This window comes from Gymnogyps californianus, chromosome 14, assembly GCF_018139145.2.
Source record: "Gymnogyps californianus isolate 813 chromosome 14, ASM1813914v2, whole genome shotgun sequence".
Classification (NCBI taxonomy): Eukaryota; Metazoa; Chordata; class Aves; order Accipitriformes; family Cathartidae; genus Gymnogyps; species Gymnogyps californianus.
This window is the reverse complement of record NC_059484.1, coordinates 8,748,848-8,776,156: the sequence shown is the minus strand read 5'-3', so window position 1 is coordinate 8,776,156 and position 27,309 is coordinate 8,748,848. Positions and strand designations below refer to the sequence as shown.

At 38.1% G+C, this 27,309-nt stretch overlaps 1 protein-coding gene across 6 annotated transcripts in view; it reads right to left on the bottom strand.

Annotated features, from left to right (window-relative positions):
• Window positions 1-2,525: 2,525 nt before the first annotated feature.
• Window positions 2,526-27,309, bottom strand: part of PWWP2A (PWWP domain containing 2A) — a 29,869-nt gene continuing 5,085 nt past the window's right edge. For 2 of the 6 annotated variants that reach the window (XM_050905160.1, XM_050905161.1), the window contains exons 3-4: window positions 17,693-18,660; window positions 5,896-5,930 (exon numbers count right to left, since the gene is read on the bottom strand). In XM_050905160.1, coding sequence (XP_050761117.1) covers window positions 5,896-5,930; window positions 17,693-18,660 — 1,003 coding nt within the window. Of the gene's footprint in view, window positions 2,670-5,895; window positions 5,931-16,548; window positions 18,661-23,094; window positions 23,140-27,309 lie in introns of those variants that run through there. The other 4 variants (XM_050905156.1, XM_050905158.1, XM_050905159.1 and 1 more) reach the window with 3 other exon arrangements.

The following is a 27,309-nucleotide window of genomic DNA, read 5'->3' as shown; positions in this document are numbered from 1 at the left end:
TCAAGGCTTTATTTGAATAAATGTTACACAACATTCTTTATCATTTACTTCTCAGCAAACCTTAAAGGGTGAATCATATTTTCCTCATTCAAGTCTAGAAAATGAAAGAGGCATAGTGACCATTCAATATACAGACAAGAAGGTAGCACGGAGCAAAGCTTAAATATTAAGCAACTAAAGCAAAAAAGTGAAAAGCAATACATTACTATAATTCTCTATCATTAGAATATCCCTGACAATTTCATTTCAAAATGAAAATCTGGTTTCAAACAAAATGGCTGCAATACTTTCTGTGAAAACAAACGCAAATACAGTTAGCTACCTTGTCTATTTTTATGCTATTTGCTTATATACCCATATTCTCCAATGCAGAGACCTGCATCTCTCTTAAGTGTATTTTTTATATTTCAGCTGCTGTGCACAAGTGCTCACGAAGGTGAGGAAATAAGAGCACTGGTTAAGAGTCAGATGTCGCACAGGCAGGCACTACTGGCTTCTACTTACAACATCAATCAGTTTTCAATCCAATGTGCAATAACCCTGCTATTACAGTCCTGGGCCTTTTTCCTGAGCAGAAACTGTTTTGTGCCATGTTGTTTGGTGGCTTCTTTTTCGTTGGGTTTTTTTGGGGGGTGGGGGGAGGTGGGGAGGGGTAAAAATGTCATTTCTTAGGCCAAGACCCTCATTCATTGTCAATACAATCGGGGTTTGGTCTCCGCAGGTGAAAGGCTAGCACATACACGACATCAAATCGCTTTCCCTTTCCTCAAATCGGATGCCTTAATTTTTCTAAGTTGTAGTCAAATCTCAGGCCACGAACAGGACCAGACTGCTGATCCTCTTCAACTGGTGATAAGGAAAAGCACTGTAGAACAAACATTAATCGCAAATTAAAAAAAATATTTCTAGTTTTTAATGAAAAATGGTACAATTTGAACCTACTGTACAGCATTATAAAGCTAGTTTTTAAGAAGTAGGCAGTAAGTATTCAATTTCTGGCTTTATAAATAAAGAATTTACCTCTGAAAAATAGAAACTGAACCAGCACGAGGCATGAACTGCCTCAGTATGTGCGTATCGCCGATACGCCTATGCTGGATTTGGATGCCTGTCCGAGCCTCTCACTTCCCCCTTCTCCAATTGTTTAACGAGTATAAACCTGGTGCCAATATCAAAACCAAATGACAGAGTTGTCCTAACTTCAAATTCTATGTGATTAATTCAGGCTCCCTACATGAAGGCTGTGAAACTGCCTTTGTGCTGATACAGATGCCTCTCCCAAAGGTATCTCTGTTTTTAAATGATCTAGACAAAGACACTCCATTGTCTCCAATCGAATCAGGATATTAGTAAGGAGGAAAAGAGTTTACTACAGTCTCTTCACTTCTATAGAAACAAAAATTTGACTTTTAATAGATTGTGTGCACATTTTCATTTCTTCAAAACAAATCTTTATTTTCCCAGGTTATATAATAAATCCCCTGCTAAGAACTTTGTAAGAAATGATACTGCTGAGAAAGTGTGCACACAATGTCAAATAATTAGTGACAAATAAATTAATATTTAATAACTCAATATTTCAGCAGTGTGTCCAGCATTCACAAGCTCCACTGAAATAAGTCTTACCAAACACCTTTGGGGGAGGGGAATAAAATGGATAAAACCCACTGGGTTTCTTTTTTTGATTTACAGCTATTCAAAGAAGTCAATGCAACTCAGATCAACAACCACCAGAAACACTAATAAAACCTTTGCTCTACTAGTTACCTATCTGAAAAATATTTATGTCAAAAGGAAAAATTAACCCATGATTTGAAATAGAAATGCCATTCCACTTAATCACTCTCCATTCATGATTCCCATCTTGTATAGTATTATAAGCAAAATGCTGCTCTCTGCGTTGTAGCCCTTCTTAACGTTATTCCACAATCCTCAATTCCCTAAGTGTTACAATAGCATAAATAAAATGCAACCATATTCACACAGAAGGAGCTTTCCCATAATACAGAGATACATGGAGTTTGTGGTCACTGTCCTTTCCATCACCTCTATGGGAAATATTGGTCTCGTATAGCAGGACTGTTCATATTTTACAATACAATTGGTTTTGGACATGCTTTTGATCACAGATCACAGCTCTGCTAACACCTGCACTAAATACTAACTAAGCCTCATAGAATGGAAAATTGCAATGCTAAAGTTAAGAATTAAAATAAAAGTTCAAAAGTTACAGTCAACTTCCCAGGCAATTGGCTCCATCACTGGCACCTATCAAAACATACAAACGTGACTGTCACATTACAAAAAAACCCAGTTATTTGCAGTGATTCTTCATACTAATAATTCAAGTGGTTCCTTGCATGTGTCATATAGTCTTTAATAATTTCATGCGTCATTTATTGCAAAAAAGTTTTATAAAATATTTCCTAACATCTTTTTAAATTTTAAAGAAAATGTACATTAGGTACAGATGCCCTAACAGGGTGCGAGGGGGAGCTTTAACATATTTACCCCCTTTCCCCTTCAAAAAATGTTTACTACTTGGTGAAGATTTCAGAGGAAAAATAGGACAATTCAGTCTCAGATTTCTTTCAGTCCTGATGAGCTGGTGCTCTTCGTGGCAGTGTAGTGAGGTTCCATAAAAACAGCGGTTGACTAGTGTCTCTGAGCTGAAAAGGGGAGAGAAAGGGAAAACGGTTAAATGCCTTCCAGTATATATTGCAAAAGTAGGTAAGCAAAATCTGAGGTGGCCAGAAAAGTTACCAGTTCACCTGCTTTGTGCACTGTGTGCAGAAGACAATAAAAGTATTTACATTATCACAAGACATACACAAGTGAACAAACTCCTCAGTTGACTGGAGTTTTAAAGAGGAGCTACCGTACCAATCTATGTTATAGCTCACCCCGTTTCAGCATCCAGAGAGAATTTCAATTTTTAAAGACGTTTAAAGATAGCTAACGAAGGAGGGAGATTAATATACAAAGTCTATACAATGTGTACTTCACAATACAAAGCTAAATCTGACACTCTAATGCCATTCCAAATGCAAGACCTAAGTGCGCATGGGAGCACTGAAGTATAAACCTGCTAATCGTGTTTCTTTTCCATTATTGCTTATGTTTTCCCATTTGCTTCACAGAACTGGAATAAAATGATGATAAAGCAGATAGAAGCAGTCCAAGTAATAACTACTGCATGAGACCGCCACCAGTCAGTAACCATTTAGGGCGGTGCAGAATCAGCACAGTCTGCACTGGCCTTCCTCTTGTGTAGCGTGGAGAAAACAGGTTATTCTAGAATAACTTAAGTTGGAGGAGACCTCTGGAGATCATCTGCTCCAACCCCTTTGCTCAAAAAACACCCAGGAGAACAAAAAAGGTTCCAACAGGACCAGGCCAGTCTTGTTGATTCCTTTTACCATTCTGTTGAGCTTTAGACTGCTAGGATTACTTGAGAGGTACATATACATTTTCCAGTACTGACAACAGCATTGTGAATAACACAACTGAATTTTAAAAAAGAGACTCAGAGCATGGACAGAAAAATCCTAAAGTTCTTTCTAAACAGACAACTCTTCTGAATAATATCCAAAAGAAATATAAAAAAATGAGAAGTAGGAGAGAGGAGTTTGTGAAAATGGTCCTACCACAAGAGGAGGCAGGGAAGACAAAGGGGATAACTATGGAGTTTCTCAATTGCTCAGTTGCTCACTGTGCCACAAAAGGACAACATAGAACACAGAAAAATAATTCATTTCATATCCTGTACAATGCAGTAGAATTAAAATAGGAATGAAATTTTGGGAAAGTTGAAACAGAAGCAACGAGGGCTAATTATGAAATGTAACAGATCCAGGCAAAGGTGTGCTGAGCTGCTATATGCTGACAGTAGACTAGCAGGCATTCATTCCAATATCCAATAGGTCTTCATTTGGGTATGATACTCAGTACTGATATATAATTAAACCTATTTTAGCTACGGTCCACTCCAAGATGCATGAGATAAACCTGCAGAGGCTCTACAAAGAGAAGGATGCTAGACAAAGTTCCACTGTATTCAATAGTACTTACTGTTGGTGCAGGTAACTAAACACCACAGTATTCCAGGCTGCAAAACAACCAATATTGGGTATTAAAGCATACGACCAATAAGAAATTCTCCAAAATAAGATTAATGTTAAATTAGCATCATGTATCCATGAAGTCTTGCAAAGAGAAGCTTTTATAGTATGTCAGAGAACCAGACTCTACTCAGGAATATCAAAAATCCCATAAAAAGTTGGATGACAGTTCAGCCGGTATGTCCCAATACCCGCACTTCCAAATTCAAGCCTCAGTGACACTATTACTAGCCAGCAAACTTCTGTGATCTACAAAGGAATAAACGAGACAAGAATTTGGTTCAGTTATCTGAGCATGCATACAACTACTAGCTCTAAGGAAAGGGCCAGTTCACTTTAACACGGGTGTTCCCTCATTCTGATGGCAGGCAGTTTTACTTTTCACACCCCATCTACCAACTTAGCAATCGATGCAGTTGCAGTGATTTTCAGAATCAATACGTGGCAAAGTCTGTTTGTTACAAACCTGGCACTCATGTTCCTGCCCAAGTCAGTTCCTACAGCTCTCTTACTCTTTGATTCTTACCGTTGAGAGAGTCCAGAACACCTTTAGCAAGCACCAGGAGCTTCGCTTCTCCCACTGACATTTACACACCATCACTAGTGACTCCAGAAACATTACTAGTCTTATCCTCTGTTATAGTCCAGTCTTCTGTTTTAGCAGCAGCAAATCTCAGTTTATAAAAACTGAAACCAATGGATATTGAATATCTAATCCCAGACCTAATGCAATAGTATAGTACTGGATCCAACATTTTAATGTTAATAAAGTAAAAATCATGACTTCTTCATGTAAATCAAGCTCCCTTTACAGCAACTGTATGTTCTCCTCACTGCCCTATTTCCTCTCCATGTCCAAAAAAGATACAAGAGACATGCATACATCCATGACAGATCTAAGCAGTAAACACATATTTGGGCTAGAATTCCCAATAATGTTCAGTATCTGCTTGGCTTTAAAGATGTACTTTAAATTTCCTTACGGACTTAGGCACGCACTGAAAGTTAAGCAGCTTGTTAAGTGTTACTGCCTCAGATCAGGGCTTTGGAAAGGGGGGAAAAAAAAAAAAAAGAAAAAAGAGCAAAGAAAACAAACTTCATTTTCCTAGAAGAGTGGCTCCCTAACTCTGGTCCATATGTCATCTGTGAGTTTCTCACCGAGATCTTCCTGCTCATGTTTTCAATTCTTTTCCTTGTTTTAGGTACTAAGCTTCTTTAAAAAGACTAAAATGTTACTAAATTATTTCCTGATTTTACTTCTACACATCAGCAAAGGCAGGAAGCCATGCCTATAATCACAAGCAGAAGATGAACTGCCCACAAGGCACAGCCTACTAAGATGTGATCCACATAGCGAAAATGTTTGAGGATTGCTGGTTTAGGAGACAAAAATCTTTTTTTTTTTTTTTTTTTTTTACATTATACCTGTCAAGTTATTTAATCTGATCATGTAATGCAAACTTCAAGAAGCAAGCCTAAAGAGAAACTTAGTGTGGATCTTTTCAACAAAATATATATCAATCCTGACATCAGGTTAGGTCAGGGCGAACAGCTGTATCTGAAGTGTTCAAATAGAAGAGGGAAATAAAATAACAGGTAGCTCATTACCTCTGTCCTAACCTGCTTTGCATATGATTAGTTGATAGCATAATGAACCCTTCACTTAAGGCAGGGCTTAAACCAGACAGACCTGCCAATTTCACTGATAACTTCAGTGCCCCCAGTCTGAATCCACAGTGGTCTGTCAGACACTGTAAGGGAGCAGCAGGACTCGTCAGTCTGATGTAAAATGCTGCCATTTGTTGAGACCTATGGTAGAAAAAATCCAGTTAACAGGAGTAAAGAATTGACGATGGTTTAAAAAAGAAAACAATTAACCTCCTTGCCTGCCTGAATTCTTACCGGGTGTACTACTTTTGCTTTCCAGAAAACAGCATACCATGAAAAGATGCTAAAAACTCGCAGAAAAATCAGACACCAACTTCTTTGAGCTTAAACTGGACTTTACCAGCAGAGTTAAAGGGAAACTACACCTCATTTAGCAAACAAACTAGCAGACAGCAAAACAAAGTATCTACCTGTACAAACACCTATGCAAACACTGACTGCCCACTGAAGAACTTGGTGCTCAAAGCCAGAGTGATACTATGAAATTTTGCTGAACAAAGTAACTACCTAGAATAAGTGGAAACTGAAGCAATGGATTATGATTCATGGTGACCATGACCTTTCTGTATTTTAGAGTAAAAAAAGCAAACTTAGGGCTCTATCTATTCAATATTGGTAGCATTTTACATCCGTTGTGCAATGCAGCTGTGATAAACCAGATTTTTTCATATACGGAGAAATGCAAACAAGTGTGACAGTGAGGCAGACAACTTGCCATTGCAGCAATACAACTAGTAGCCAAATCCAGTTAATCATTACTTTCTTCCACATCTTAGATTTGTCTTGCTTTCTAAAATGTGAAAACCACCAGCTATTCCTCCCCTTTTTAGTACATGACTCAGATGAGACACCAGTTTTCCCCTCCAGGTAAAAACCACAAAGATGAGATTGTGCCTTCTTTTGGCTTTGTATCTTCACACAAAACTGTGCGTGTACACTGCATTCGTTATGGTCAAACTACCAAGAATTTATTATAATAATTAAATTTGCTTAAAAGAGAAGCAGATGACTCACAGTTGTGCAGTATATTGGAGTTTCTTTGTATTTTGCTTCTCATTCTTTATTACAAGTACTATAAAAACTGTTCCCATTTGGTCGCTCACACAGTCTTTAAACTGAAATTCAAAGCCTTCTTGCCAGTGGCATTATAATCTTTGTTGAAGTGATTATAGGATGGAAGAAAACTGAGACAACAGAAGGTGAAAGAGCAAATGGACCAGTTGTTCTCGCGGATGTTATGATCTGAAGGCAAAAATCCAGGGTAAAAAGTAGATTAAAAAATACAGGTTTATTAATTTCAATAGAGTGTTTCTAACTATTGCAGAATCTTGCTATTCTAATACATACTAACCATACACCTGCAAGTTTGGCAAAATTAAAGAATATGAAATATTTTGTGTGGGAACCTTTGCATTGTCACAGTGAAGCTGACTTCAGAGTGCTGCATACGGATTTAGCCCAGACCAGTAAGGAATAACCTTGGGCTGGATTGCTATAAGGTATGAAAACTGATTAGGGGATGTCTGATCTGCCCAGTTAAAATGTAATTGGCTTTATATTGGTTTATTAGGATCAATAGCAGTGTTTTGTACAGAAAAGGTTTAAGGCAGGAGTATACAAGGTTATGCTCCTCAGATATAGTGACTGAAAAATAAAGGCACACACGTGCAGTCACATATCTTATTCTCCTTGTATCGTGGAGGAACGTTTCTTACCCTGCGGATTTCCCTGGTATGAACCATGCGGAGCAGGGACTGGCGACCCAGAGAACAAAAGGTACAAAGAGCGGAGTTGCCACAAAGGATGAAGTGTCCCTGGGTCCTCACAGACTGCGCTGCTACACTTGCAAGCTGCCTGCGTCGGCTCAATATCCATGTCATTAAATTGCCCGACCCTCGTGAATGCAGCAAGTTGTCTGTTTTATCAGTCATTCAGTGAGTTCATTCACTTCATCATGTAATCCACGATTTGCAGGCGAGTGATAGCAAAGCCTAATTCTGAGGGTACAGCTCTCCTGTGATGTACAGTGTGCTCACAGCAGTCTGGACTCTGTTTTGAAGCAGTTTCATTCAACTGCTGGAGACTATGGAGTCGTCATAAAAATTACCACCAGTAACAAACGTGTGTTAGGACAAGCACTGACGCGGCTTATGGCCTTTCACCACTGATGTTGTGAACGTCTGCCCCGCTCAGCTGCATTTTACACAGCTGCTTTCCGGGGAGTCACCACTGTAATGTGGATTCTGATTTTTTTAATGTGAAAATTTTCACGATCCTGTGTATTCACTAATGTCCAAGAGAAGCACTACCTTTGAAAGTATTTGTTTTTCTCTTCAAAGGAAAAGCAGAAACACAACAGGCAGCCATCAAGAGGAAGAAAAGGCAGCCCAGAAGGACAAGGAAAGTAAAAATAGCAGTATCTCCCGTCACATACTGTGGAGAAGATACATAGCGCTTTGTAGACAGCCCACCTTTAAAAATAGTTACAGTAACATATATGCAACTCCTTTAGGGGACTAATACTTTGTCTATGTGCAAAACTATGTAACAGAAGAAAGAGCACATGTTATTTTACCGCTACAGATTCAAATTTTAACTAGTTAGGAGGAGTTAAAATAGGCTTCTCTTCCAGATAATGAATTACTAAAAAGCAAGCAGAACTGTTCTATTCCTCTACAGCCTAAGACAATCTTCAACAACAGTGCCTCAACTACAAGGAAAACCAAGAGCCTTAACACATTCTTCAGTCTACATGCCTAATTCCCTGAAATATATAACACAGTATCAAGAATTTCTAAAACCTGGCCAAAACCAGCTTTTTCATACAAATGTATCAGAAGAGATTAGGTCCCTAAATCCCTCAACACTTGAGAAATCTCAAGGAAGGATTTTTTCCCCCCCGAAAATAATCAAATATTGCTAATATGATATTCCAACCAAAAAATATTCAATGCTCATAACCTTCAGCTATGATTTTTAACAGCAACTTGTAGAGACAAAAGAAATCTGGTTTTGGTTTTGTTTTGGTTTGTTTTGTTATTTTCCGTAGCAAAAATACAGGAAAACAGGTTTGCTTTTTTTCTTTTTTGGGGAGCAAAGGTAGAGGAGGGAGCTATTTTTAGTACTAAGCCTTCTCTCTCTTGTTTTTCTTGAAGGACTCAGGAATCCGGAGTGATTTGGGAGTTTTCACAACCACATTCCCAATGTCTTTCATGACGTCCAAGTTAAATGAGCATCATGAAACCAGTAAGAGTAACCTGATAATAGTTTCCTTCTCCTATTGCTCAGACATCAGCCACTTGTTATTACAACCCCTAGCAAACACATTTCTTGGTATTTTTACCAAAACAAAAAAAGTGTGTGTCAGAATCAAAATCTCTGCCTACTAAACAAACACTACAGACGGCCAAAAGAACGCAACTTTGACGTCAGTCACCTTCCAATTGAGGTTCCACACATGTCACCAACCGGAGAGCAAAAATAACTAGATCATTCCTAGTACTAGCAAACGTAAGGACGTGTTCCTTACCACATTCATCTGCATTCCTGTATGAAGTACTAACTGATTTTAGGGCTGATTTTAGTGGTGACGTCTTAGAAAAGCTGACATGATATGCCCCTTACTAAAATCAGTATCAAGATGACTTTAGTGTTAGACGACTAAAGAACCAGATTACATGAAACAGTCCACAATTATTTATGAAATGCCATTCATACAGATACCTATGTGTCAACTGAAGCGTTTACTCAGGTCATACAGAGCAGTCTGAAGTTCTAACCCTAACTAAACTTCTCTGAAAAAGCCGTTTTTTATGGATTTAGTTCCTTTTCACCAGAGCTACTAATTACCAAAACTGGCACCACATGCTTTAAAATTCTGAACCACTGCAGAAGTACAATTAAACACTAGTGTTTCCTGAAGCCAAACAAAAATCCTGAATGTTCCTAAATAAAAAATGATGCAAAATTAGCATTTAAGTAAATACTTGCTTGGAATTGTGTCTGCTTACTTTACTGACAAAGCAAGTACCTCCTTCCCCTTTATGTACCTGTTAAAAACAGGCAAGGACAATTCTGTCACCAGAATTATGCTGCATTTCTGTTACAGAATCTTTTAGTGATGATAACAAGCTTGTGAGAACACAGCTTGCCTTCCAAATCACAGATTCATAGCACATGGCTGGCACGTATAAGAGTATTTCTTATTCATATTGCATATTTGACATCAAAACCATTAGTAAGCAAACATGAAAACTGACCTAGATCTTTTTTAAAAAAAAAAACACCTCTAATTTAAAGTTGACATGTTATATAGACGATGTCATCCAAACATGATTTTGTATAGAAGAGGCCCCTGGCAGGAGATGCAGTGCAGTTTTACTACACGTGGAAGCTAAGACTCTAAGGCCTTACTTCCATTATACCAAGCGTGATTCCTGCATGATATGAACAGGACGCATGAGGCAGAATATAGGCATATTTCTACCAAGATTCTGTTTTTCCAAAACCAGAATTGTTAATAACAAAATTACAGAAAACAGAGCTGTGACAGGGTCAGGATAGATCATCTATTCTATCCCATACCCAAACGCAGGATGAATTTAACCCATTCCTGACAGAGGTTAGCCTAATCTATTGTTTTTAAAAACCTGTAATTACAAAAACTATGCAACTCTCTAAACAACACCCAGGATTGCACTATAACTGGAATAAATATTCTAGTGCCTAATCTTAACTCCTACCTTGTAATTTTAAATATTATTTCTTGTCCTAGTTGCAACTAAACAGAAGCATGTTTCCCCTTCACCTCTGCACCTATCCTGCAGATATTTGCAGACCTCGAATATCCTCAGTTCCAATAGTCCCTTCTTCCTTCTCTGGACTGAGGAATAAAATCAATGGCATAGAATCTGCATTACAGTTGTTCAAAATGTGCATGGTCCTGATTTTGAAAATAACTTCTCAAACACGTAGCCCAAATAAATCCCACAGATCCTTTTGTCTTCACACACTGAACAAGCAAAGCCCAAATGTAAACTCGCAACAGGGGATCCTGATTTGTTCCCTGCGCCAACTTATACCTGCAGCCTGTGTTGCTAACATTATTCCCCTCAGACCATGGGTGGGCAGGTAGGTAAAGAAGGTCAAAGACTTTACACCTCCACCAGCACAACCACAGGAAATCACAGTTTTCAGCCCTGTGCGTACAGAAACTGTCTGGGAAGGCTATACAGGCACACAAGATCATCGCCTACTCCCATTTGTCTCCCTATTAGATGTGCAAGGTGGCTCAGGTCTTCAAAGGTATAAAAGCCCTGGTCTTATCAGTGACATTCATTTTCCACGCTGCTGCTTATCCTACTTCATGCCAAGAACATTGATTGCTTTTTCTTGGGGAAAAAAATGGAGCCATGGATCTGAGTTCCCTTCAACAATCGGTACCTGGCACTAACCTTGCCAGCGCTGCCCCCGGGAGAGTTATCCCCAACTGCTGTGTCTGGCAGCAACAACAAAACTGTGCAGGGAAAAAGCACGAGAGCAGGCCAGTCACCAAACCACTGTCTCCACAGCCAGGTCTGGGAACTGCTATTTTGCCTTGTGTTCACAGAGGGGCAGTTGTGTCAGAGTTTAATTTAAGAAAAAAATTCATAAATTAATCTAAATTACAGTCTGGATTGGTATACAGATCCCAGGTATTACAGAAGAAAGACTGAAATGTATGAGTAAATCATAGGAAACTATAAGCTGCTATTAGGATCTAACAATTGAAAAACAATAACCAGAGGTATTTCTGACTTAGGGAATAATCACTGCTGTGTGATAAGAGTTTTGTAAAACCCCACCTAAATTACTGTAAACAGTTCTTGCCACCGATGTCAGAGAAAGATGAGTTCAAAGTAGAAGAGGTGCACAGAAACGCCAGTAAGATGAGCAGGGAATAGAAAAGCCATCTTACGAGGTGATCTTATTCTATCTAGTTAAATGGCCACACTCTATAAATACGCTAACAGGATGACACCATAGGAGGGAACTATTTAAACTAAAATACACAGTTGTCACAAGGAACAGTAGTTGAGGTATTTTAAATGTTGAAAAGGAACTTGCCATCATAATTGTTAAGGACATGTATCAAAACAGAGGTTCTTCCCATTACAGATTAAGAATAATTTGAAGCTGAATACTTACATCCACATCTCACAAGCTTGGATCTAATGGATCTCTAGATAGCTTGACAGCTACTACAAAGGTTTTCAATGCTACAGCCCTCTACCTGTCCTGATGTTAAACATGGATGATCTCTGATCACTACAGTCATGTCAGAAGCTTTAAGGAAGTTAGTTATGCAAAACCTCTGTTATTGATACTTTATTTTATTTATAGGGATAATTTTACTATATTATTGCAAATATAGCCTGTCTATATCCCCAAAAGGTATGCTACTATATCCTATCCTAAAAAACCAAAAAGACACACACACTTAATGTAAGCACAGCTTAAACTGACAAAATCGTGTAGCGAGTCACTCCATTTCCACAAGCGTGAAATAGATTCTAGACGAAGTTCAAACAGTTGACTGTGGGACAATGACATATGTTTCACCAAAATTCTCCTACAAGCTCTCTAAAATAGGAGAGCACTACTCCCTTCTACTGAACTTGCAGAGTAATGTGGTTTTCTCAAACAGCCAACTCATAGTTCTCCTTCCAGCGTCACATCCAGCTCAATATACCAAGTTCCTTTCTTTTCCTTCAGGTTCCCTATGACCTTTCTATTTATACCCTTAAGAAGTAAACTGAAAATAAGAACAGAAAGCACCTCAGCCTTTAACCACTATAAACTCTGTACTGTAAGATCACTTTCAAGTTTGTTTTTAAATAGTACACCTACACTTTTACCAAATGGCTTATGACACAAAATACTGCTATCCTACTGCCCTTTTAATCATAAGCTCACTCTACTTAACTTCCAGTTCAGAGTCTTTACCTACAAGTTAGTGTAGTGAACCCACTGCATTGACTGAATTTGTTTATTCCTGTAGGCATTTATTAGAATACAATTATAAAGAAAGAGGAGATGAACTGAAATAGCCTTTCACTGATTGTCAGCCTCCTCCTTTCCAGAATTCTTCAGCCAAGGCAGCTCTACTTTTTCCACTGTACTTCACAGAACATGCATGAGGATAGATGATAATGCTACTGAGGACTAGCTACTAAGATTTATTTTCCAAAATTCATCTTCCTATTCTATTCTAACAACTTTAGCAAGAGCTTATAGAAGACCTGAATGGAAATCAGTTTCAGGACTTAAGAGAATTAACTAGAAACAAACTTAAGGCTAGCAATGCAAAAAGCAACTCTCACCCCTTCCTCACTTCCACTGATGGGTGATTTCTTAAACCTAATCACATTTAGAAATTATTTAAAAAAAAAAAAACGTCTTTTACAACATGCTGAAAAAAAAAAAGTCTTCTCAGCCTTGCACAGTTGACCTAAATTACCCCCACTAAACACACCCCTCCTGGTGAGGTAGCTGTCAGTTATGTAGGTTTCAAACTAAAGATAGCATTGTCTAAAAGAAAATACCATATAATCAGAGATGATTATCTCATTTAAGTGTTGACATGAAATTACAACTCTGATTAGAAAAATAAAAAATATTTGTTCAATTTCCTGTAGAACTTCAGAGACATACAAGCATTTCTTGTTTGCTTCCAGCTTCATTCATGAAGTGATCACACCTTCAGATGCTCCTGTTAAAGGAAATCTTTATACATTTTGGAATAACTACTCTCTCCCAAAACATTTTAACTGAAGCTAAAGATCTTCAAAGGAAAAGTAGGCTTGTACTAGAAACTCATCACCACCTGTCATGTTTTCCCCCCTAAATTGAAAGACCATACATATTCAACAACTACACTGAGGAATTTCATTAATTCAAAGAGACATCATTTGCAATTTATTATATTAAGCTGATAGAAAACTAACAGTCACTCTTTCTACTGATATTTGTCTTCTCAAGACACAGGCTGCTTGCAACAGTTGCACAGCTTAATTACACAGATGCGCTATCCTGGCACTGTACAGGCGTGCTCCTGTCATGACTTATCTGATAAGTCATTTAAACTGTCAGGCTAACTCAGAGATGGTAGATGTGTACCCAACTGCAAGAACAGTAGTACACACTCAAAGTGTAGGCACTGCTGGGAGCAGATAGGCACATAAAAGTGTGGGGGTTTTTGCAGTTTATTGCTAAAACAGCACTAAGCTTTGTTTAAGTCTTCAAAGCTAATCTACATGCAGCATCCATGCTGCCATAACCAAGGTTACTTACTGTTACCAGACTTTATATTAAGCCCAACATGATCTCCGCTGTAAACTCTGTTATATCTAGAGTGTTAGCTACTTCAGAGTGAAAGGAAAATCATGGACGAGTATGAAGAGGATATTTTCAACCTAATGTAACATGGCGTTGTAAAAAAAAAAAAAAAAAGTCTATTTGTTTTGAGACCTGTTAAGTCTGAAGTGATAATGCACATTCACTATAAAACTTAGGAAAGACTTCTTAAAAGATTGATCAACTACAAATCAAAACTAAGACTCTTTAAATGCCTTTCATAAACAGTTCTTTTGAACATAAAACAACCTAAAGAAACCCCCTCATACTTGTTGCTCTCCCATCTTACCAGTGAACACCTGAACAAACTTTGACTATGTATGCTTTAGTACTATTCTAACTTTGTATAAATTAAGAGATGAGTACAAAGCTTCCAGGTCTTTTAAAGAAAAATTAACAATGTAAATATTGATTTCACCACTACTTGGCTCCGAACAACTAACTTATAACCAGTTCGCTTGAGCTTCTAAACCTCAAGGAACTGGTGTAGACATCTAAACCACGTTGCATGGGTTCTTGACTTCAAAAAGTAGTCTGCTTTAATAACAAAGTATGGCTTATTTACTTAAATAGAGTAACTGTTTCTGTTTGCAGGAAAGAATACATAGAAGTGAAACAGGATTTTTTTTTTTTCAATTTTTTTTTTTTTTTTCACATTATGGAATTTATTGTGTGTTTATCACATTCAAAAAGCATTGACCAGTGGGTTTTTTTGGTAACTGTTAGAATGCCAAGGTAAAGCTGGTATATTTGGAAGCTTAATTAGCACCTAACAGAAATGACTGTAAACTTGAGGAAAATTTGAACGGCCATGTATTTGACTCTTTAGACTTCCAATAGTTCTGTGGGCACAACAGAATAATTTAAAAAGGTAAAAAGAAGCTGAATGCTTTGGAAAGACCAGACAGTATCATGAACATATGAAATTTAATCTTAAGTTAAAAAGATTTTAAGGGTTTGATGATTAAATCCTTACCCCCATTTTCATGTCTGTTTAAAATCTAATTTCAGTCTAAGCTTAAATTTTTACATCTGTCATGATTGCCTACATGGGCAATTATGGAAAAAACAGGATGAAAACTGCTTTGGGATGAACGCTGAGAGATTCTTCACAAGGCATTGCAAGGCTGAAACAGGAGTGGGTTGGAGAAGAGACAGTAATTCACATGGTCAGATAAGGACCAAAACTAGAAGAAAAAAAATGGAAAGTCAGTTGCATGAAAATGCCCCAACATTGAGCAACAGACATGCAAGAAAAGCCAAAGTAGCAGTGGAGAGTGAGTCTGATTAGGTTTTGATAGATGGAGAAAACTGAAAACATTTCCCCATTGTATAAGTAACATTATCCACAGTCTTTATTCAAATATATGGAACAAAATCTAATTAAGGGAGAAATTTGATAAACTTTACAGAAAGCCCTCTACAGAGCTAGTTTTGAAACAAAAGGGACAGATAATTGCTTAATCTCAAAATTAAGGCTAAAGTATACCAATAGTACTTTACATCAAGCAGTTATCTTTAAGAATGTGTGAAAAAGGACAATTTACGTTTTAAAAGGGTGTCCTCTAAATACGGCATACATATAAAGTACTCTAACATCCTGGATTTTTTTCAAAGCTTTTTGAGAAACACACACAAATAATTCAGATTTAGTCAATTTTATTTACAGTTTGTTTTTTTACATTTCAGAGCATTACACAATTACATATTCTCATTTTCTGACCTGCAAACAGATACCTTAAACGGAAATATTAAAAAAAAATGAAGTTAGATACATCCAAAATGCAACAATTACACATCTGACAATTCACAAAGTGTAATTTACTAGGACGTATCCTAAGAATTTAGGAACAACCAGTCAGGAGAAAATCTGACCAATTTCAGCAATCAATTATTTACACATTCAAAACAAAGCCTCTCTTAATCTAAACCTCCAGGCAAATGGCCTGAAAGATTTCTTCAGGAAGAAAGACCAGAAGTTATGATTCACACCTATGCAGCATTAACAGCCCTTGATCCCAAATACTGAGCGACTTCTCAGCTTTGTCTTAGAGCTACAGGCATCCCTCTCAGCTTCTCAGACCCTGAAGTGTTATATTTGTGCCCCCGTGTGCATAGAAAGGCTGAGTGTTTAAGTGGTCACTACGATAAAACCCCATTTAATCTGGTCTTTAAGTTACACGAATTCTTCTTCCTTAAAAATTTCAGCAAGTCTTCTAATGCCATTTAAAGTGGCCTATGTGGACTGGGGCATGCCTCCTTAAGATGTTTAAGCATGCTTTGAACCAATTTGCACTGGCCAGACTAAATACATTAGAGACTATTTAAAATAATCTTTAAAGACCATTTAGACAAGGCTTTCATTTCTACACTTCCCTGATGGGCCACCTAAAAAAAAAAAAAAAAAGTCACAGCTACTACTTTCATCCCTTGTGTTAACCCTTTGCCACACAGCAACTAGTTATATACTGGGTAGAAACTACTAAAAAATTCCCTGCAAATAAGCTGCCTTTCAGCTGAGGCTATGGCTCCTATGCATTGGGTGTTTGAGGAGGTTTTTTCTTTAAAAAAAATTCTCACTTGAAAAATACTGAAGTTCTCACTTTAGGCTAATTTTGATTGCATGTTCGATTTGTTTAACTGTCAAGAAACCGCTACAAATGGAACAACTTTAGTATAAAAAGAGCAGTCAACCGAGTGCAACTTCTGACTTGGCAAGTCCTTCATGGTAGATCTCTAACTAGGCTATGAATTTTGCGGAGCCTCCAGATTTCTTGCCTACCTTACTTTCCATGTTCACGTTTCAAACTGTGTCAGCAGGGCCCGAACTTCGGGAGTCAGCTGCTTAGCAGCCTTAGCTGCCTCTGTGACGGCCTTGCGGTAAAGACCCTTTCTCTTCTTATTAAAGCGCAACTGGAAGCTTTCTAAAAAGGGGGATAGTTGTGCAAGAGCAAGAAAAGATGTTGTTGTGGAGCCAAACCATGAGATACGAGCCTCCTGTCGAACTAAAAGGCCATTATCTTTCCGGCTCACAGTTATGGTAAGAATACGGGCTGGCCACCAAGGGAAGCCATAAATCTTGGCCCAAACAATGTCCCCTACACATACGGTCCTGCCATCTGGTGTGACACATTTAGAGACGTTTTTGGAAAAGACTTCCGTTTTCAAGGAATTACTGAGCTTTTTCTCTTCCTTTGAAGAGGAGGAGGAGGAGGAAGGTGCATGCATGCTGCCTGGAGGAAAATCAAAGCTTTCAGTAGAGCTACACTCAGAGTTGGTAGATTTCAAATCATCTGTGCTATCACTACTACAAACTGATGCACTGGAAGAGTCAGATTTCTTTTGATTAAGGGTCATGTAAACCGTTATATTGCTTTTGCTGCCTCTCTTGCCCAATGTCTGGTGTTCATCCTGATCAACAGTTACATGCACTTCACTTGTGTCCTGAACCTCACTGGTGGCCTCTTCAGGGCCTTCTGAGGGGCTCTGATTTTCTGAAGGGGCCTCACCTGCTGAGCGGGTGGAGGAGCAGCGAGACTGCGGCTTAGTTGCCATCTTGCCACTCCGTATTTTCTCAAGTCCTGTCTTGAGAGAAGAGTCATTTTCTTCATTCCGATACCTTTGTGGCTTTAAACGCAATCGGGGTGGGAGGGAACCTGAGCTGGTGTTCTGAAGACGCCGTGTGAAGTGGACCTTTGAATGTGCATTTTTGGAAGAGGAGGTTGCACTCTGCTTCTTTTGTGCCTTTTCTTTGGCCATTTTCAAGACTTCCCGAGCTTTTGCATGATCCATGTTTTTGCTCTGGAGAACTTTTTTTGTATTTAACTGCGCTTTTGAAGTATTTGCTTGTGCGGAAACTTTAACTACTCTGCTTCTGCTGTGGGCAATATTTGAAACCTTGACCACAGCATTCCTTTTCTGGCTTTCATTTTGGCTTTTTCCATCCACTTTATGGTCAGTCTTAAGTTTTTTATTCACAGTAGTCACACTCTCGTTTCTTCGTTTTTTATTATCCTCATATTTTGAAGAGTCACTTGCATTGCCACCTTTTTTAATTTCTTTTTTTTCTGCAACAACACTGTTTTTGCACTTGTCACATAAGACCTGCCGGGGTCGTAGTTTGATAGCATTCATGATAGAAGTGGGTTCCTCCCTGTACATTTTACGCTTGGGCCGCTTAATTTTCCGGGGCGGAGGCTGAGGTATTGACTGGTTATACGTGTCCCTGATAAACAAAGGAGGAGGATATGGCGCTCCCTCATGAAAGAGAGGAGGTGGTTTAGAAGTCCATAGGCTTTTAGCTATGCTAGGTTCTGATGGCTGCGTGAGAGAAGAGTCATCAGGGACTGCAGCATTAGATTCACACTTCACCTGTGCCTCATCTTGGAATGGTTTACTTTGGAGCTGCATGGCTTCAGGTTTATCCTTGTATTCCCTTTTAGGAAATATGGTCACAGGGATTCCATGGGGTCCAAACCTTAAAGAGGAAAAAAAAAAAAAAAAAATAAAGGTTTTGAGGGATCTTTTGCTGCATTTATTAAAAAGCATTTGAAAACTTGTCCACATTATGTAGCCACCATTTGAAAGACATGAGTCCCAGGAAAATTAAAGCTTCATATCTAGCCTTATGGTAAGTTTTGAAGAAGCAGGACACCAAAACCAAGTCAGTAGAGAACATGAAATACACAACTTCACTTATTATCAGTTTCTCTTGCATCAACAAGATGCCCTGAAAATGTACCAAAATATCACCTAGACACAGCAGTAAAAGAATTAAACTTTGTACTTTTAGAAAATGCTTATAAACATACAAACTACACACTCATCCCATCAACTCTGTATCTACTCAAGATTAATTTCCATACTAGGTCAACTTATGTGAAGGCGGCATCTTCAGTAACTTTTACAAAATTCTTCCATTTTTAGCATAGCAGAAAAGGCCGAATATGTTTCGGATTTAATGGAGGCAAACACGGACTGCATAAATACTTGCATTGAACAGAGAGTGCCATCGTTCTTCATCCACAAAAGATTAGCACTTGATCATCTGATACATTACAGCCCAAAACTTGCTAGCCTATGTTTGAGTTTCTTCCAGCAAAACTACCCTTATTTCAACACAGTACAAACCATTCCTCCCTGTTTTGCAAGCAAACAATATTTTAAACCTTTGCCTACTTTTCTCCAGACAGCTCTAGATCTCTGCTGCCCCATTTGACTCACACAGAATTATCACCACCCTGATCAGCTCTGAGACACAAGAATGAAAAATCCCAGTATGACTTAGGCATTAGCTCAACTTTCCTATAGTAACAGAGGTAGTACGTTGCCTAACAGGTAACCAATACTTTCTGCAAAGGGTTGTACTAGGGGAAACATTTTATCAGTTTGCAAGGCATTATGCTTGCCTTCTCCTGAGAGGAAATCAAATGATAAATACATTCATTTTACAACATGTATCTTTCAATCCCCAGAACAGGGCAGGAGGGATTATAAAAGCTTGTTTAACCTTCCTTCTGTTCCACTCCACAATCTACCAGCTGAGGTACCAGCCTTACACAGAGCTGTCACTAGGCTGTTCGCTGCTCTTGAGGTCTGCCTGACTTCAACTCCCATACACACACTAGCGTTTGGCTTATATTAGTTGGTATTTTAATAGTTTGACCTTAATGCAGTAACAACATGATAGACAAGGTTGCAATTCAAACATCAAATCATCCATTTTGAATCACTAAACAAACACCATTATGTTTATCCCACCCCACCTGACAGGAGAATGGAGTAATTACCCAAGATTTGTCCTCAGGTTAATGCTAGCTCATGTTGCACTGCAGCTGCTCAACTGCAACATCCTCTTAAGTGACTGAACTGAAGTTTATTTACAATCTATGGTTGCCTCTCAACTGAAGATAAATGCTGAATACCAGTCTATACTTTCCATTCACACTCCTGCAAGTAACATGCAGTTCATACAAGTGCCTACATGTTGGCTTTATTTCTTCAAAACTGATTTTGAAAAAACATCATCATATGTCACAAGTTTCTTTACACTGTCACCAACAAAAGCCATCACTTGTTTGTCCTTTTGCTTATCTGTTAAGCCTCTTTTTACACTTAGAAGTTGCAATTGAAGCAAACAACCCATCCAAGATTAAATTATCCATCCAGTTTGCACTTCATTACAAAAGGAGAACACAAACAGCAGACAACCTAAGCAAGGGGCAACCAAACAATTTTGTCATCATAAAAAGGAAGGGAAGTTGAACACGTGACAATTTACAGTTTAGTATCAACACAGGCACTCTTGTTACCCTACACCTAGATACTGCTACATTCATACCTTTGACCTCTGGAGACAGAGGCAGGAGCCCAGGTGGGCAGCTAGAGCAGTTCTGTCCTTATCCATGGGCTGATGAGTGCTCTTTACCACAAAATATCCCACCACCCCACATAAGTTCATTTCTGAGGTTTGGACCCACTCCAGTTTAATTCAACATGTCCTTCCAGAAATGAGCAGCATAACTAAATGCAGTCTACTGCACTAGTGAAGGCTACAGGGAATTATAAACATTTAGCAGCTGATACAGGCATTTCTCCAGCCTACAGTCTGGCATTAAACCACAAGAGACTCACTCATAACTAAGTTTTAAGTTCCCTAAAGTCCTAGAAGTCCACCAAGTGTAAAGAAGTTGCTTTTCCACCAACACTTTTCCTTCCACTAAGGATTATGAGTAAGTTATTCAATTCCAAGTAGGGCTTTAAAAGAAACTATCAGCTGACAATAATTAAATTAGCAGTATTTTCAGTGTTACTTGCATCAAGAACTTCAGCTTCTTTAAGAACAGTAAGATCCAGATCCCATCTTTCATCACTTGATAAAGATTACAGGATTTGGGAAAAAGTTAATTTACCGTAAGAGTTGAGAACAAGACAGGGCAAGATCTCTGCTGTGCAAATTTCAATCCCAGACAAACACCACAAAAGTCGAACTAGTCAGGAGTGTGATACCAAATGGGCAAAACCCATGCAAGAGAACATCACTTACAACTCTTTTCACTGTCTCAGGAACTGCATTTCCTAGCCCCTCACAAGACATTTCCATAGTCCAATGCACAAGCCTTTCTTCTAGAAGACATTTATGCTGACTCCGTGTTAGGAAATAAAGCATTATTAGCAGTGACCAGGGAAGAAGTGGATGAAGAGGACTGCAAGGAGGTTCTCCAGAAGGATCCCATTTAAGTACTTCATCTCTTTTCCTAGGTTTTTGTTCTACTGCTCCACAAGCAAAGTCAGCATGATTAACACTCCAAATGCATCAAAAAAGCCTAACAGAAAGCTCAGCATATGACTGATACCATGAAGGCACTGAAGATTAATACTGCATCTTAGACTATCCTTTCCTTCAAGCATCTGCATAATACACAGGCCAAACAGCTGAAGAACAGGACAGCCAAACCACAATTTCTATCTAAGGTGCAAACCTGCTTTAGTGAGACACAAAACCAATCCAGACTGAATCTCTGAAGCCGGAGTCTGTCTCACAAAAGGTACTGTTTTAACAAATGAACTAGAATCTCCCACCCCTGTCTAGCTAAAAATTAATGAATTGTAGAATTAGAGAACATTCATGGATATCATCTAATGCCAGTTATGTAAGAGCAAATGAAGACACTATTCCTGTAAATGATGTGTCAATACATAAAGACATGACTAGTCAAGACATAGCCCACCTGAAGTACAAGATAAATTTGGTAAGCCCAGAGACTGAATATTACTTTCAACAGCTGAGTGTATGGCGCCGTCTCTTTGGCCTCATTCAACAGCAGGTTGCGTCCATAAACATTCAGTTTTTAGATGATCTTTGTTTCCTCCCTGGTGAATGAAGTTCTCCAGCTATGCCACTTGGAAGAACGATATGAAAATTAAGAAGAGAGAACAATGGCAGAAAAACTTAGGAATGAAACAGTAAATTAATCAGGAGAGAATGAAGACAAAGAACAAGGTAAGTAGAGAGTGAAGGCAAAACAAAGAATGGCCTATTTTTCTTAAGAGAAGAAGCACAATGAAGATGTGATCTTAACAAATCTACTCAAGACAAGGCATGACACAGCATCTAATTAGTTCAACAATGAATACAAGTATTTATTGCATATACTAGAATTTCAAGCTCTATTTTCATACGTCTAGTTGGTGGACCTTGAAGACAAGTGCTTCTCATACAATCAAAATAATAATTTTTGTTACACCAACTACATGTTGGAAATAGCTAGGAGTGCCACGTGTATGTAGGTTAGACATAAAAGTTGCGAAAGCTAGCATTTGGTTCATCTACTACAGAGATGAAGCTGGACTAAAAGGCTACCATATAAAAAAAGGTTAAAAAATCCAAACGACAACTCAGTTGTATTGTGACATTTACTGATCCACATGTCAATCAATGATTGGGCAGTAGAAGATCACCTCTTAAAAGAAACTATTTCAGTTACACTACATCAGTGAGGCTACCTACATATTTCGTTTGTCACATGTTGCATGTTTAAGTACTATAAGGAATTGCCTTGTCTTTATTCTACAAACTACATTTTTTTTTAATATACTGATCCCGAGCATCACCTGTCCCTACTATAATAGCACTTTCCTCCAGAAAAGGCTATTCTTGGAAAGACATACTCCAATTACTGTTTGCTTAAAAAAAAAAATCCATTTGTGCGTAAGTTCCAGCTGTTCATTGTACAGCCCACTCATGCATAATATTATGTTATGGGTCTACCTCAGACTATCACTTGAAGGAACAGAAGGATTCGTTGATGGGGGATCTAAAATTGAACCATTAGGAAAAATCAAAGTAAGAAATAGGTATTTCAACCTAATTTAAGGCAGTTCTGGAAAGCAGTGCACTGCTGCTTCATACCTATTCAAAATTAGAACCAGTTTTCCATGTTGCACGCTTCCTCTCCTGTAAAGGTGTCCTGGCTCTTTTTTGCTTTGAAAAGGCACCTCTAGAAGAGAAGATGGTTGAGACCCATCGTAAGAAACTTATCTCCAAGAAGTTTTACAACCAGAGCAATCAGTAGGATCTAATCATATTTCTGCTGTACATATCACTTCAATATACATATGCATTAAAGACATAAATAGCAACAGGAATATCAGGAACTATATTTAAACAAGAGACTAATGGGGTAGACAAGATCAATTCTGGCAGTCCAGTGATCTTTACAGTGAGAAGAGCTTTCAATTGACTAGGGTATGCAGACAGAAATATGATAAAAACAGTCAGGTTTTATTTCCACAGTTTGTCAACTGCAAGTTAATGAATAGGTACCATGGCATCTTTTGTAATTATATAAAAGCTAGTTTGGGTATCAAACCCAGAAGCCTGTCTCCAAGTCATACAGATTTGTATTACAGAAGTGTAAACTTAAGTACTCCATGCAAAGTAAAAACACTTTTTTCAAATCTAAATTCTATAGCAGAATTACTACAATGACTACATATTACTATTCAATTTGTATGCAAAACACAGCACAGTTAAAGAGTATTTTTTTAGAAAATAAACATGAGATAAGCAACAAATCCCATTTAAATTCATAACTGTATGTATACAAACATCTAAACAATACATCCTGGGGCAAAGTGTTTTTACATTACTATGTAAAGTCTTAAGCTCTCATCTTTAGCCTCCAATGTCTTACTTTCACTTCTCTATTAAAAGAACCAAAAATGAAAAAGAACCTTGTTCTGCCAAGAAGAGCCAAAGGAGAGAACCCACTGAACTGATTCAGACGTATTTCACATTTGTCTGCGAACACACTGAGTTAACGTCAGCAAAGCACAGTAACTTCCAGTGTTGTGATAAGTGTTAAGTCAAGTCTGTTGTAAATTACTATGATCAAAACTCATCTTCACCACTAAATCATAAAAAGGTAATCGGAGATTACTGTAGTCTGCATTGCTCTTGTACCCAATATCATCCTTAGTGTTTCGCAAAAGCCAAGACAAGCAACAACTGAAGCAATTTTTACTGCATGGATAAAAGTTCAAAGACTCTGAATGCTGGGAGTATAATAATATGCTGAAATAACGTAGAGCTAAGTATATATGTTTCATGCAAGTATCTAAACTGAGGGTTTAAATTATAATATTCAATGTAATATACAATTAGATCATAGCTATTTGAACACAAAGTATTTCAGAACTCTTCAAAATAACCTGTATTCAAAACACAGATTATGCAATAACCTATTTTTAATACACGATTTACTTGGTGTGATAGAGTGCGATATGGAACACGTTGCTTTAAGCTGCAGGCACCTTACTGAAAAAAGCATACACAGAAGCCAAACTATCAACTCAATGGTTTATTCACCTCCTGAGCAACGTAACACTAGGCAAAATAGACTAGAAAAATGCATATCTCAGAGCTCTAAAAACATGGCAAAGGACTGCAGTGCAAGTGACTCTCTGGAAATAACAAATCATCAAGAATAGATGTTGCCTCACCATCACAAACTCTCAGCACCAAGAAAAATTTGGTTAAAGATATGATAGTTCAAATTAAGTAACGTGATAATCCACATTTAAGCAAACTAGTAGGAAGCTCACATACTCCAAGACTTTACTAATCAATGGTAAGCTTAGTGTTTCTCAAGCAGGTACACTTGCCTGAAATCCAAGCTCTTGTTTCTGGCACACTTTCAAGGCAGAGGAAAGACAAGAGCAGGGTACATGTAGAATTGAGTTTGAAAGAGTACCTCGAGAAAGCTGGTTAGAAGTATCCAAGGCAGCAGCTGATTTTAATCCTTCGGACCCTAACCACTGTCACCAGGGTCTCCTGCTGCAATCACTACCAAGTGGAAACCAACTAATGGATACCAAACAATATGCAAATATACCAAGGGCTGTATTAGCTTACAGTACACCTTTTCATAAAGTTAGAAGCCCTTTGAAAGACTTCACCTTCCAGGAAACTGAATCACAGAAGTCCATATAGTCAGGATGCTGATGCAGACTTTGAAGAATTATCCACTGTAGAGACAGAAGAATCTCTAAGTTGATAAGCCTCAAGAGTATGCAGGTGGTCCCCTAATCACTGCTTTCCCCCAACAGAAGTTTGAAGGTACCCCTCATGTTTTCACTGGAAAGGATTTACAAGTGAATTCACAGAATTTCCTTCAGTTTTCTGTAACATGGAGTTCTATCAAGGATATAAAAGTAAACTTAAAGCATTCTATCTGTTAAAGTTTAGGCTTCCCACTAACTACCACAATTTTACTGGTTTGCTTATAAAGCTGAAGGTCTGTTTAAACTGAAATTATCTTTTAATTCTTACATCTGTTGGCATTATTAGTTTCAAGTGTCAGTTGCATTTTAAAGTAGATGCTTTGCTGATATATTTGGAAGTGTTACACAATTGCAAAACTTTATGATTAAGATAAAATACCTTGAATATACACTTCAAGATCATCCACATACCAGTCAGACAGAAGACACGTGGAAGAGAATGATACCATTTATTAATGGATGAACTTAAAGCCAATTCAGTGTTAAGATGGACAAGATTCATCAGTCCCATAACAGCGTAAAGAAAAAAAAATTATTTAAAGCATACTGAAAATTTCACCTCCACCCCGTCTCTCAACACTTCAAGCCAAGTCAAGTCAAGCTAGTTTTAGAAAGCAATGGCAACCCATGCTGTTGGAATACAGAAAAGCATACCATAAGAAGAAAGGACAGTTTAACCATCATCTGTGGCATCACAGTCCAACAAAGAACAGCAGCACACTACAGCTACTTCAGGAAGGGAAAGTTTGAGGCACAGTCCACAGATGCTCTATTTACCAGCAAGACTAGGGCTTACTGGTTTGAGAAAGGGAAGTCACACTCCTTGTACTGGCTCAAAATCAGGAGCATATTGGCAAGTGTTTTCAGTATAAGCAGCAGCTTTAACATGCTTTATACCTCTACTAGCAAAATCCTAAAAGCTAGTCCAGTTTTGTTAGACATTTTCACTTTCCAAGTGGAAACTTGGAAATGAGTAAGCCTTTCAAAAAGCATTTGATAAGTGACAACAAATAACAATAAAGTTTTGGATGTAGATAGAGACACAAAAGAAACTGTTTTCATATAAAAGCTGAAACATTACAAAAACATAGAAAAATTTAGGTTGAAAGCAATATCACAAGGTCTTCTGATCCAACCCTGTCCTCTAAGTGAGGCTAAATTTGACACTATACCATTCAATATAACCTCTGTCAGTCACAAGCAAAGTATGTGTGATTAACTCAACCACACACACACTCACACCACACCTATGCTTCCAGTGTTCTGGGGATAAAAGCAAATGTCATAGAAGTGTTATGGCTGTTCCTTAAATGCTAGAATTTCACCAAGCCCCTTTACACACCTCAGAAACAACAAAAGAGAACAGGGGATGAATTGTAGGAACATCTTGCACACAGTGTAAGTTTAAAAAAATATCAACCCAAAACGTAACCCACACACAACCCTGAGTAACAGACATTTCTTTACTATTGAGAACATATATCATAGAACATCAATACTTCTATAGAACTTAACCTTCCCCAGAGAAGGACGATCAAATGTTGTCCCTATTTATTAAATGAAGTTACTAGTAAAAGAGAACTTAAGAGCAAGGGGAAGTGTGCCACGTTTTTTCAAGTAAGACTTCTGCCGTTTCCTTCTCGCATAAGCGGATCTTGAATTTCTCAACTTGGGAGTACCTTTTTTTCCCCTCCCACCTTTCTTGGCGTATATGGTTACAACACACTAGATTCACCCTGCGGAGTTTATACCAACAAAATGCGAGCATACATAGACCGCAAGTTTCAAGAAGTGCTAAATGTAAATGATTTAAAAATCTAACATGTTCTTCAGATTAAGACAACACGAACTAGGGAATGGATGCAACAGTTCATTATTTATCCTTTTTCTTTTGCAGTAGAAAGTTCAATGAATAAATTGGGAAAAGCGTAGAGTTCGAGTTGCCAAGAAAGAATGCTGTAACTGAAAACTGCTACTAGGATTATAAGAATTTGAAGCTGTCCATAAAAGCTTATTTTCATCACATAGTTCATGCATACCTTGCTGCAGGAAGTCTTTCCTT